This window comes from Acanthochromis polyacanthus, chromosome 12 (assembly GCF_021347895.1).
Source record: "Acanthochromis polyacanthus isolate Apoly-LR-REF ecotype Palm Island chromosome 12, KAUST_Apoly_ChrSc, whole genome shotgun sequence".
Classification (NCBI taxonomy): Eukaryota; Metazoa; Chordata; class Actinopteri; family Pomacentridae; genus Acanthochromis; species Acanthochromis polyacanthus.
Window position 1 is genome coordinate 5,185,983 of NC_067124.1, and position 13,737 is coordinate 5,199,719.

Here is a 13,737-nt window from a genome sequence, read left to right on the forward strand (position 1 = left end):
CAGTAAGTTAGTAGACTCCGACACTGAGTGCAGTGGGGAGCCGGTCTTTATTGCCGCTGGTGGATGAGCTGCAGGTATGCATCTTCTGCATCCACGCTGAACTCCAGCAGCACCGATGCAGCAAGTAGAGACACACACCTGCAGCAGAGCGGCAGTAAAGGAGGGGTCAAAACCCTGGCTGTGATAAAAAAGTCATCATGTCCAGATTATACCCGGCTTCTCACCCAATGCCAGCTGGGACAGGTTCCAGCCCAATGCAACCCTCTCTAGGATAAAGTGGGTAAAACCATTGACTTGGTATAAGTAATGAATGGTAACAGGATACCAAGTTAATTCCAAACTTGAGGGCTACGACTCAGTGGCAGTGCATGAAATCCTTGGTTGTTTATTTTTGACCTTTGCAGTACCGGTGTTACTAACATGTTTTTGCAGTGCATTTGTCAAGAACTTGCTTGGAAATTGCTGAGAATTTTTTGAGAAACACCTATGACTTTTGCAGTGCTTCTTCATTTGTTGTTATCTTTTGTCCATACGGCCTTACTCAAAACAACTGAAACTTTTCCCAATTGCCAGTATTCAGGCAATACATTCTGATAATAATAATGATAAGCTCGACATAATCAGACATACATTTTACAGTTAATAATAAATTCTCATGGATTTCCTGACATTTTGCTCATTATGCCATATTAATACAAGCTGTCTGTCAAAAATATGGTGCAAGCAAGGAAATGACACTAAACACCGAGTCTGTAACAAGTCCATGGAGATGTCAGTGATATTCTGATCTATGCTTCATTACAGGAAAGTCCCTGAAGGGAGGAGGCACTGTGGCTTCGCTGGGGACCATGGCTATGACAATAAGATCAATAGCATGCAGGTACTGACAAGACTCGTATTCACTATTACACAGTTCAGTTTTCAAGAGTGACTATCCATTAGTAGTATCATTTATACAGGTACTGTAATATTAGGACGTAAAACTAACACAGTGATAACATTGTATCAAGCAAATAGACGGTGTGTACAAAACACATACAGATAAAAATCATTTCAAAGTGATTAAAAGCACATTCTAATTGTCATAAATCTAATATATAATTTTCAACGGTTGACGAAATGATGCTGGAATATTAAGAAAATAGATCTTTTTTTTATTTTCCTGTAACAAATCATGTAATCTGTGTCATCAACTTTCATTTTCAGACTATTTTCTTGGGGTATGGACCTACATTTAAATTCAAGACTAAAGTTCCAGCCTTTGAAAACATTGAGCTTTACAATGTCATGTGTGGTAAGGAATGTTTCGATATACTTCTGTGACCTGGAATGAATGTGTCAGAGTGGGAGTGCCAGTGTTTGATTTTAAACAAATTTATCTTCCAATTTCTTAAATGCTTGGAGGTTAAAATATTTTTTCATGGATTGTTCATTGGCTAATTACAACATAAGTGCTGTTTATGAGTGATTACTACCATTTAGTGTTTTAGCTGACTGATTTGTCTCACTCTCAGATCTGTTGGGTCTGAAACCAGCTCCCAATAATGGAACTCATGGCAGCCTGAACCACCTGCTCAGAAGCCCCCCATACAAACCCACTATGCCAGAGGAGGTTTCCAGGCCAACAGCCGTCAGTCTCGTTCCTTCATTGACAGATGACTTGGGCTGCAACTGTGATGAAAAGGTCAGCCGTGATGACTCAGTGGCAGACCTGGGCCCGGCTTACTGAACGGAAAACATATTTTAGGAGATTGCCTTGTGTCAGGAAAATTCTTCAGTGGAGTCCTGACTTCTCCAAATTAATACTCAGAGTCGTCTCTCAAGTCAAAGCAAAGTTTTCCTTGCACAAGGAATCATTTGAACAGAGCAGGGTCTGAACGAGTGACTGACAATAGGTGGAAGCAGTTTAGTTTATAAGCAGGCACATAAACAAGTTACTTTGGTATTATCAGTTTCTGAGCAGCCACTTTGAACCGGCTGCTTAGTGGATCAACTTGTTATATTTTCATGGTCAAAGTTAAATCAGCTAAATTTACTGGGTTATATGAGTTCAGTCACAGTTATGCAGTAATTTGAAATCATGAAGAGCATTTAGTCCTAACATCATTATATTATTATAACACCGTGTTTTGTCAGCTTACTTACATGAGTAATAACAACAGTGAAACCAGAATCATCTTGGTCTTTTTTAACTGTCATGACACTCCCTGTTAACTGTAACTAGATGAGAGTAGGTAAATAATTTAAAATGTGTAATTAAGAGATAATTTAGTAGTCAAAATTGCAGATGTGAACTGATACATGAAAATGTTGTGTGCTTTAACGATTATTTCAGTTCAGTGCAACATGTATCTGATTTTCCTAAATATTTGTCTACTTGTTCAATTGCTTTTGATCAGACAGTCATCAAATTCATTGCTGAGTGCCAGGAATGCTCTTTTAAACAAACAGGTAAATATATTCAGTTAAGACTGAAAACTGTAGAACAATTTGCCCAGATCACCCCCTAGGGCTATTTTTAACTGCCAGAGAAAAGTTTCCTTGGTTCCACAGGAGAAGTGTGCCATGCATGTACAGTAAAATTACAAAAATACTGCATATCTCCAAAATGAATTTATATTGTTATAGCAGTATAAATCTGTAGGTTGAAGAATGGACCCAGTTTAACTCACTAAAACTCTATTTTGTGAGTACAAATAATGGGTATAATGTGGTACTGTTTCATGTATCGATGGCTGCATCTTCTGTAAGCTGATCAACAAATCAGTCTCCAGAAGTGATGCTGTGTTCCATAAAATTGGTGATGATATTACACAAACAACTTTTTGATTCAATGCAGCAAGACATCTTTACAATGACGTTTGGTTGAGCTTATAGCTGATGTACACTACCAGTCAAAGTTTGGACACAACTTCTCATTCAGTGGTTTTTATTTAATTACTTTATATGTTGTACATTAATGCTGAAGACATCAAAACTATAAAAGAATCCATATGAAATTATGTTGCAAACAAAAAAAGTGTTAATCTCAGTTTTAATCTACAATGTAGAAAATAATATAATTAAATAAGAAGCACTGAATGAAAAAGTGTGTCCAAACTTTTGACGGGTAGTGTATATTAATACTGTAACTGTAAATGTTGGTAAGTCAGCATGTTCTCAAACAGTTTCCTGTCTATCATGACCCATAGGGTTGTTCTTTGTGTTACAGCTCCCTCTTGTGTAACAACAGTCTAGTAAGAATTCTGACATACTTAAATGGTTCCCCCAGGCCAGATTAGACCCTTACAAAGTATGACTAACCCAATTGTGTTGCTGGCCAGAGACCAAACAGTCCTGTTCCCTTGCCTAGGTTTCACTATCAGATTCTTATGGAAAGAAGCACTGCTCACTCTCTTTGTACAGTATCAACAAAAGCATATTTATGCAGGGTACTGTGCAAACGTTTTAGGCACTTTAAATTCTTATCCATCACACAACAACAGCAGGAAGGCGCCAGATTGGCCAAAAATTCATTCTGCAGCATGACATCAGACTTTGAACCAGAATCATCTACCTTCAGCCACAAGAAGCACAAGCAGTCCTGCATCAGATGGCATGACCCCCACAGAGCTTTGATTTCAGCAGCATGGAATCAGTCTGGGACTAAAAGAAGAGACTGAAGACACTGACACAGCCTACTTTCACAAAAGACCTTTAGCTTGGCTTTAAGATGTCACCAACATCAAGTAGAGGTGGTGCTGTTTTAAAGGCACCATGGCATTACTTTTGGAAGCTTGCCTGACTTTCAGTGCCTAAAATATTTGTACAGTTTGAGAAGTATTTTTAATCATTATGTTACAGATATGAAGAGACTATAGGGAACTTCCCACCTTAACAAGAAGACCATCTCCAATCCAAAGACTCAGAATGGAGTCAGTACTTGGACTGAGATGAGAAACGTGAAATATAAGGGTCATTTATTTGATCTTTTTGCTGATATGAACACTTGACTATTTTGACTGCCACTAGAGTTTGAGTACACACCTGGTTTTGAAGAGAAACAAGTTTAGAGTTCAGCTGAACTCTTAATTAAAATTCTCTTAATGCAGTCAAGATAGCTGAAACTGTCCTGATATTCAGTTTGTTCAGTAGTACTTAGTGGAAAAAATGTCCTATGGTGAGATTGTCTGGACTATGTCTCCAATACAACCTTAGAGGGTTACAGGCACAGTTATTATAAAGAATACAGACAAGGAACCCCAAAAATACTAACCAAACATTTTGCCCCGCTGAGGTGTCAGTCCAGGTCATCTCACCACAAAATAAGAGATTTTTTTATTTCTGTATCAGTGAGCAGTGCACTTAAATTGGAATACATTGTGTAAAAAAAGAAGACAGAGATCAGTTGTGTTACTTGTTGACTAAAATTTGGTCAGACCACCATAAAGAAGCCACTGCCCTCCCTCTGTTCCCAGCACCAATACGTAACTATTAGTAAAACAAACTGATACTGGGGTTAGCTGGTATAGCCTAGTTTTGTAGTAGACTAGGTTTTAGTGCCTTGTTGTGTGTGTTGCTCTGTGAGATTGATTTTAGCAGCTAACACAGCACAGCAGGCTACTGAAGGAGTTTTGGTTTTGGTTTTGTAGAATTCTTGGTATTGCAGTACAGCTACACGTCTTTTACACAACCAACATGTAAAAAGAGTCATCTGCATGGGCCTATCATCCATGAGTATTTGATCATTTGTGCCTGCTTAACCTGTAAAAATGTATCAATACCTGATGTCTTTGCTGTGTCTTCCTTGAGAGCTAAGATTCTCAAGGAAGACACAGAGCTGAAATAACCTTGTTGCCTCTTTGCTTTCTGTTGCAGAGCTGAGTCAGTTCACTTTCACTTCAGTCAAATCATTCATTTAAAATCTGTAGTTCAATTGCTGACAAATTGGCACTTCTGTCTTTTCACATTCACATTTTACAGACTCCTTAATCTCGACCATGTCAGTATTGGATTGAGGTGAATTAGACCCAGCTCTGCCCTGCACTGTCTCACTTCATCTATACTGTGTTTGTGATTCCCATGTAGATCTCTGGCATGAGATTGTTTCAATCTCCGATCTTTTTGCAGTTGCGTGTAAAAAGTAGGGGCCAGAGAGGTTTGAAAGTGACCCTTGTACGAGGCTATAACCTGGAGTCACTCTGGCTCTGTCTCTTACAGAACAAAGTGGAGGAGCTAAACCACCGACTGAGGCAAGCTATTGATGGTCAGTCTTTCATGAAGCCACTAAAAATGTCATTATTAGGTGACCTGTTCTTTATACAGCTCTACCAGCCTTGGATGATAAAACTAATCAGACTTTAAAAAGTGAAACGATGTAAACTTGCTCTCAGTATCTTTTTTATTTTCTTTCTGGAACTGAAACTGCATCGTGATGAATCATGTGGATTTTAGTTTTCATGTGTTGCTGTTGATTTATTTGTTATTTGTGTACATGTGTCTTGTTACATTCCTGCCTCTGTGTTGTGTCCCTCTGTGCTCTTCCTCTCTCAGACAGCAGGAACCTGCCATACGGCCGACCTGCTGTCCTCTTCCGTACCAAATATTCCATCCTTCACCACAGTGACTACATCAGCGGCTACAGTGAAACTCTCTCCATGCCCCTCTGGACATCATACACTGTTAGCAGACAGGTACTGCTCAGCCTGCACTCTTTGCCTTTGAACTGTCAGAGAACATTTGTGCCCTACATAGAGAAGGAACTGCAGAAACAGCTTGAACCTTTGTAGTCTGAAAATGCTTAGTCAAACTGTGTCACTGATTTATAGGTTAACTTTTTTGGCGTTGTGGTACATGTCAAACATCCACATGAATGTCAGGACTCGAGGTTTCCCTGCAGAACATTGTATTATAACAGGATGATCGATGATCAGAATGTAGTGGCTGATTGGTGTGTTTATCTCATTTAAAAATTTACCAAAGCTAGACCATTTAATTTATCCAGATGCTGTAAAAAAAAGAAATCAGTTCCATGCTCCACTGCACACAGAGAGAAGCCTCAGCTGCAGCCAGTTGCACGACAAAACTTGCAAAAGTTTTGTGTCTACAAAAAGACGACAAGTATGGAAACAAAAATACACATTCTCATTCAATGCTTTATATTTGCTTGTGTTATTTTCTACATTGTGGATTAATACTGTTTGTTTATAGCATAATTCCATATGCTTTCTTTTATAGTTTTGATAGCTTCAGTATTAATCTACAATGTATAATGATTAAATAAAATAACACTGAATGAGAAGGTCTCTCTCTCTATCTATCTATCTATCTATCTGGCTGGCATATGTGGTGTATACATTTGCCATTTTATATTTTAATTCCTTTTTTTTGGAAAATAAAACAAGCACAGAAGTTCTGTCATTTTTTTTTCTTTCTCATGATTCATGGAATTATAACTTTATCACATAAAAAAGAAAAAAGACAGGATTGCTCTACCTGTGGGCATTTTCTGTTGTTTCTATATAGGTGCTGGATTCAATGTTGGAGTGAAAAATAAGCTCGTAAAAATGTGACAGGAGCAAGAAAAACGTCCAAAACTACTTGGAGTTCTTGTAGCTGTTTGATTTGAAGGTAACCACAAGCAATCCTGTGTGCAGTGTTGCTCTTACAGTTTTGGCATGAGACGCCCAAATAAGGAGAAACCTCAAAACCTGTGAGAGAATAGTTACATCATTTAAACAGACTTTCTCTCTACACAGAACAAACTGAAAATAAAGGGGGGAAAAAGGCTTTTGAGACATCTCAGCACCACTATTGGTCCATTAACATTATAGAGAGGCAAGAGACTCAGCGGCTTTAGTTGTCAGAGGTCACACTCAGAGATCTCTTCAAAATCACAAAACATCTTTCAAGTTGCCTGACACTCCTGTTTCCTTTTGGTAATGACACAAGCAGCAGTTCAGAGCAGTCGTTCATACCTGCTGCATCATTCTCACACTTCTTCCGTTGCTCTGGCTTGTTGAGATATACAGCTGCTGAAAACAGCCAACGCTTCAAACCAGATGTCAGTAGACCTGTGTCCTCTGTGTGTTTGTGTGTGCATATGTTGCTCTCCAGGTAGAAGTGTCTCCTCTGCCTGAAGCTCTGTCCAACTGTGTGAGGCCAGATGCCAGAGTCCCTCCAGCCTACAGCCAGTCTTGTACCAACTACAGAGCAGACAAACAAATCTCATACGCCTTCCTGTACCCGCCACGTAGGTGTACCTGCACACACAGCTTCAAACAGACATAACTGGACACTCACAACACACATTCTGTTTTGGATTTGTTTGCTTGGTATTTTAGAGGAAAATTCCTTTCTTTACTGTCATTTTAACTGCCAACTGGTTTTGATGCACTCAAAGTATATTTTAATAATACGCACTACTCTCCTCTTTTCTGTGTTGACAGAACTGTCCTCAAACGTGGACAAAAAATACGATGCCGTCCTCATCACCAACACCGTCCCCATGTATCCTGCATTCAAGAGTAAGTCTTTACTCCAGTGTTTCACGACTGGAGTCCTCATCTCTCATGCCTTCCTTCCCATCCACCCACATCCTACTCTCCCTCAGCGCTCTCTCTCTCCCTCAGGGATATGGGCTTACTTCCAGAGAGCACTGGTGAAGAAATATGCCACTGAGAGGAATGGAGTGAACGTCCTCATTGGACCCATATTTGACTATGACTACGATGGTGTTCGGGACTCAGCTGAGCGGATAAGAGAGTAGGAACATTCACCATCTCTACATCTGCACATATTTCTGTTTGTTAACATAAAAAATCTTAATTTGGACCTTGGTACCTGTCAGTCCCAGGGTTAACTAACAAAACATAGTCATCAAATTTCACATCATTCACTGAGAAAAAGTGTTCTCCTATAATAGAATGATTTCACCTGCAAACGTAGATCACAAAGTCAAACCTGGAATTACTGGACCTGCTTTCATGTCATAATCATCAGCCTTTAGTGGCTTATTCACAGTTTTGTCCTCAAAACTTACTTATGGCATTAAAGATATAGTTTCTCTTTGGCAAAGTAGTTTATTGCTTTCCAGTCTTCCCTGTGATGATGGCATTTATTTATCCAGAGATTGATGTTTATGGATTTCTTTCACCTGAACTCTGATATCTGTATAGTTGTTTGTAATAAAACATCCCGTTTTTACTTTCATTTTATTTTTACATTATTAACACCATTGATCAAGATACTACTCCAGTTTTCTAGACGCAGTTTGTAGTCTTTTATTTAGTATAATGGAATTAGTTGCATATCATCAGCCGTACCCGGGGAACAGTCCAGAGAGTAACTGCTTGTATTTTGTCTCTGAAACAGATGCAGTTTCTTGGTAAATTGTTGTATATTGAGTTGTATACTGAAAGAAAAGCTTGTAACTAAAGCTTGTAAAAAATAACATCAGTCCCAACTCGACTGTTCACTAAAGTTCAAACCTTCTTTTTGAGATTTGTTGCAGGTATGTAAGTGGGACGATACCCATCCCCACACACTACTTTGTGGTCCTGACCAGCTGCTTGGACTTCACACAGGCTGCAGACTCGTGCAGCGGTCCGCTGAGCAGCGCTGCTTTTATCCTGCCACACAGACCCAGCAACGATGAAACCTGCAACGTAAGAACAATCACATCTTTAAATACGATTTTTGGCTTTAAAAGAATCCTGCAAAATGCAATTAGAAATCAACATTTCAACAACAATCAATCCATAAGGATGGCTGCATATCACAGTCATCCTAAAACTGTTGGAGAGCTGCAAAAATCAAATGAATGGTTCTGATTGGTTTTACAGAATTGTAGAAGTGATGTCTTGATGTGTAAACAGTGTTTTAATGTTGTCATTGGTCAGACAGAGCTAGTTTTCACTACTTCACATTGCATTTAGTAGTTTATTATGTAATAATATATAATTGGTGTGTGTGTAAAGTTGTAATCTGTAACTTAACCTGTATTAACAGCTGTCAGACTGATGGAGTGCAGAAAACTTTACTACAATATGTTCCTTTCAAATGTAGTGGAACACAAATACATACAGTGGAAATACTCAAATGAAACACAAGTACTTCAAAACTGTACTTAACGTAAGCTCAACATATTCCCAGTAAAAATGGACGACGGACCAAAAACCTTGACTTACATGCTGCTTGTCGCCCTGACTGCCTCCCACAGAGCTCTGAGGAGGAGTCTCGCTGGGTGGAGGATCTGATGAAGATGCACACGGCTCGTGTCAGGGATGTGGAGATCCTGACAGGCCTGGACTTGTACCGCAGAACCACCAGGAGCTATGCTGAAATTCTTTCACTCAAGACCTACATGCACACCTACGAGAGCGAGATCTGATCTCTGCTGGATCTGTGTGCAATAATGTTACTGACATTTTCTTCAACTGTGGTGGATGCACAGCATGTGGTACCCGATTAGTGTCATCTCTGTTCTACACTGACTGCTCTGCAGCATCCATTCTGTGGCCCTGTCACTAAGCATTTCCGTTCATCTCATTCATTTCATTGCTTTGTTCAGATTCGGGTAGCTAAGTGGTGTTAAAGCGCAGACAGAAGGAAAACCCAATAACCAGCCAATAACTTGAGTTTGTTTGCTTAACCCAAAGAAAGAATCGTTACAAGGGCTCTACTCTTGAATTCAGACTTTTCAGAAGGTCAGGAGAGGCGTGTGGCCAAAACGAACCGATTCATTCACAGAAAGACTGCAAACAGACTTACAATAAAGTAAATTCATCCATTCCAGTTATCTTTAGGACGGCTTTGGTGGCGCTGGAGCCGATCCCAGCTGACCGTGGCTGAGAGGCAAACCAGACTCAAAACATGGCAAAAAAGAGTTTTACTTTTGTGTACAAAGAGACACGGTGAAAAAATGTAAATAAAAGTGAACATTTCAGTTAAAGGAGCTTCAGCAGCGTGACTTACAGATAATTTGATTCTTTTGACATTAGGCAGGTTATCACAAAGACAACGGGGTAGGTAGCACTACACATTTGACATTTGGTAAATAAAGTCATTATTGTGCTCATCGTGCAGGTAGTGTGGCACCTGACCAATCAGACAGATCCTCTCTCATCCTAAATGTTCTTCTGACAACTTATTTATGTCTCTAGAATCACACAGTCTCTGAATTGTGCTGCTGTGAGGTTTACACAAGACGTATACGTACTCTTTTTGCTTCTTTAGAACCTCTTGCTTTTTGTAAAAGAGGTTCTAATTTGTGGTTCTGCTTCTTTTCTGTTTCTTTTTTTTTTAAATTTGATGTGCTGTTACTTTTTCTGGCAGTTTTTCTGTGAATGGGACGAGCAGCAGGAAAGTAAAACGGTTCCACTGCCTGATGTTATGATTTCACTCATATAGGCAACAGTCTGCATTGTGTAAATACTCTGTTCCTGTGTAAGTTCTCACCCGATGCAATACATGCAGCCGTTAGACTAATTGTACTGAAACCTAAAAATGAAAAGGATTAGATTATCACCAACAGGATTACTATTAGTCAGGTCATGTAAAGCCGTTTGATTGAACACGGCTTCATTTAGGAAGCTAAACAACATAAATTAAATCATTTGGAGAGGAGTGCCAATTCCACATAAATTTGAACTTCATCAAAAAGTGTTTCATACACACAAGCTGCAGGTATTTTAATGTTCATCACCCCTCTGCCACATACACATATTTGAAATAGATGTACTATTTTCAAGTTGATTTCTTTTAAAATCTATCTATATATAATACATAAAAATTCAAATTATTTTCAAGTAAACTATGTTTCATATGTAGTAAAGATGCTATGTGTTTTAAAGATGTTTAAAAACACAGTAAATTGCACTGCAAAGCTGTCAACAAAGTCCCAGACAAACCATCCCTGAGAGCAGCAGAACAGGACTGGAAAAGTGGAGCAGCTTCCTGTAGAACATGGACCTGCTCTGGCTGGCTTTAAATTTACTCCTGACTCCATGTTTGCATTTAACACTTTCTCCCTATGTTCAGTGATGAAAAAGAAATTACCTTTAGTTTCTTTATGTGGAATAAAAATGCAAAGTGTGTGTGCGTGTGTAGAGTTTTTGCAAAACTGAATACTTTTTCTGTGTATGTCTGACTGTCGAGTGTGTATGTGGTGATTTGAACTTGTGCACAAAAACAATGTTAATGATGTTTTCCCTAAAAACATTTACCACCTGTGAGGCCGATCTATTTATGCTTTATGTACATTTCTTCACAATAAACAAGTGTTTTTACTAAATAAACTGTTGTGCACATTGAGCTAATACAAGTGCTTTTAGTCGACCTTTGTGTCCGCAGGAGATCTGGATTCTCACTCTTTCACTTCAACTTTTATGGTCCAGTGCGCAGAGGCTAAGGAGGAAAAGTCTTGAAATGTCTGCAAACATGTGGTCTCAGTTGTATATGAACAACAAAAATATGTATGATAACCATTAGAATAAAGAGTACTTATGTATCTGTGAGGCTGAGTATGTACACTACTGTTCAGAAGTTTAGGGCACCCAGAAAATGTCATGTTTTCCATGAAAACACACTTTTGTTCATGTGCTAACATAACTGCACAAGGGTTTTCTGATCATCAATGAGCCTTTCAACACCATTAGCTAACACAATGTAGCATTAGAACACAGGAGTGATGGTTGCTGGAAATGTTCCTCTGTACCTCTATGGAGATATTCCATTAAAAATAAGCTGTTTCCAGCTAGAATAGTCATTTAGCACTAACTATGTCAAGGCTGGATTTATCATTCATATAATGATATCTTCACTGAAAAAATGCCTTCATTGTAAAAAATAAGGACATTTCAAAGTGACCCCACACTTTAGAACGGTAGTGTACGTCTGTGTGGGGGAGGGGATGGGTACTGGAAGGCGTTGTGAACCTGTAAATTTAACTTCTGATGAAAGATCTTTAATCCAGATAAAAGGTTTCTGCCTGAAAAATGAGCTAAAAACATAATACTAGAGTTGTTTAAGTCAGGGCTACAGGAACGCTAGTTTCATAACATCGAATTTTAAACAAAAAATTGTCTCAGATTAGTTATTTCACCGGTAATCAGCTGTGTAATACACAGGATGATGTAGAGAGCTGGTTAGATCATGGGTAGAAGCCAGACACGGACCTGATGGGGTTCTATCCGTCTTGTCGGCGTTTATTTCACTCTAGCTATGACAACCTGCTAACAATATATTATTCCTTACATACATCTTACATGTGAAAAGTAATCCCACGAGCTGTTGCTTCCTTACAGCGCTCATTAGAGCATCCATAGGCTGAACAGAAGTTCGGCATCTTTAAATAACTATGCTGGAGTCAGAGGGAGATGATGTGTAGCTTAAGTGTTGAGTGGCAAAACCATCCATCCATCCATTCTCTATATACCGCTTTATCCTCACTAGGGTCGCGGGGGGTGCTGGAGTCTATCCCAGCTGACTCGGGCGAAGGCAGGGGACACCCTGGACAGGTCACCAGTCTGTCACAGGGCTACATATACAGACACACAATCACACTCGCATTCACACCTACGGGCAATTTAGAGTAACCAATTAACCTCAGCATGTTTTTGGACTGTGGGAGGAAGCCGGAGTGCCCGGAGAAAACCCACGCATGCACAGAGAGAACATGCAAACTCGTGGCAAAACCAGCATTGTAAAAATTATCCGAGCACCTTGTATAGTAGCTACACGTGTGACGTTTCTAAAAAAGTCAAACAGTTTGGCAATCGGTTCAAAATTCAGCGAATAATTCCACTTTGAGATTCAACAGTACCTCTTGCCTCGTACATATGCACCGCTGCCTCCGCTGGCCCCGTTTCAAGATGGCGGCGCTGTAAGCGCGTCTCTCGACAGCCTATGAGGCGTCTACGTATATATGTCTATGGCTGGGCCGTTTACAATCGAACGATAGCTTCAGTGAAGATACATCAGCGACAATAAAGTGTTCAAATTTTAAATTAAATCGGCGGAAATCCGCGGATCCGCGGAAAATTGTCATCCCTGAATTTCACACCATAATTGTTGATCACCAGGTTGTCACGGTGACCTCTGTGTGATTAGTGTCTACGGATACGGACCCGTATCCGTAGCCCACAGGCTACGGGTACGGCACTTTCCATTTGCCAGACAGATACGGACCCGTACGCGAGTCTCGCGAGTCAAGAAGCTGCTAACCACTGCAAACTGTTGAAAGGTAAGCAAAGGTTAAGGTTAGGGTTAGTGTTAGGGTCAGGTTTAGGGTCCGTACCTGTCGTACCGATGCTACGGGTCCGTACAGCGAGCGTCTACCGGGAGTCACGTGACCAGATCTCGCGTATCTGATTGGCAAATGGCAAGTGCCGTATCCGTAGTCCACAGGCTACGGGTACGGGTCCGTACCTCTAGCAACAACCAATGGTATAAGTGCCCATATTTATGGACTTCAGCTACAAGTAAATCCTGGTCCTCTGCTGTTTTTCCGTGTAGATAGTTCAAGTAAAAGTATGTCAGTACAATCAGGAAAATATATTATGGTAGTAAAAATACTGCAGAAAAATGTCTTCAACAGTGTCTGTGCTATGATACAGTTTAGAATATTATTAGATTATTATTTTTTTACTAATGCAGCATTCATGTAAACACAGAATGCTGTTCACATGTTTCTACAGCTGTCACAGTTGTAGAAACGAACCACCTGCAACATGAAAAACTACAATCAGGAATCATTAA

General features: G+C 39.7%; 1 protein-coding gene across 1 annotated transcript in view; it reads left to right on the top strand.

Annotated features, from left to right (window-relative positions):
* enpp2 (ectonucleotide pyrophosphatase/phosphodiesterase 2) overlaps window positions 1-11,075 on the top strand; it is a 38,144-nt gene extending 27,069 nt beyond the window's left edge. The window contains exons 16-25 of the mRNA XM_022222153.2: window positions 805-880; window positions 1,207-1,294; window positions 1,515-1,684; window positions 5,110-5,245; window positions 5,533-5,672; window positions 7,096-7,231; window positions 7,428-7,505; window positions 7,611-7,743; window positions 8,492-8,645; window positions 9,200-11,075. Of these exons, the coding sequence (XP_022077845.2) occupies window positions 805-880; window positions 1,207-1,294; window positions 1,515-1,684; window positions 5,110-5,245; window positions 5,533-5,672; window positions 7,096-7,231; window positions 7,428-7,505; window positions 7,611-7,743; window positions 8,492-8,645; window positions 9,200-9,370 (1,282 nt within the window). The 3' untranslated portion in view covers window positions 9,371-11,075. The remainder of the gene's footprint in view (window positions 1-804; window positions 881-1,206; window positions 1,295-1,514; window positions 1,685-5,109; window positions 5,246-5,532; window positions 5,673-7,095; window positions 7,232-7,427; window positions 7,506-7,610; window positions 7,744-8,491; window positions 8,646-9,199) is intronic.
* Window positions 11,076-13,737: the final 2,662 nt, after the last annotated feature.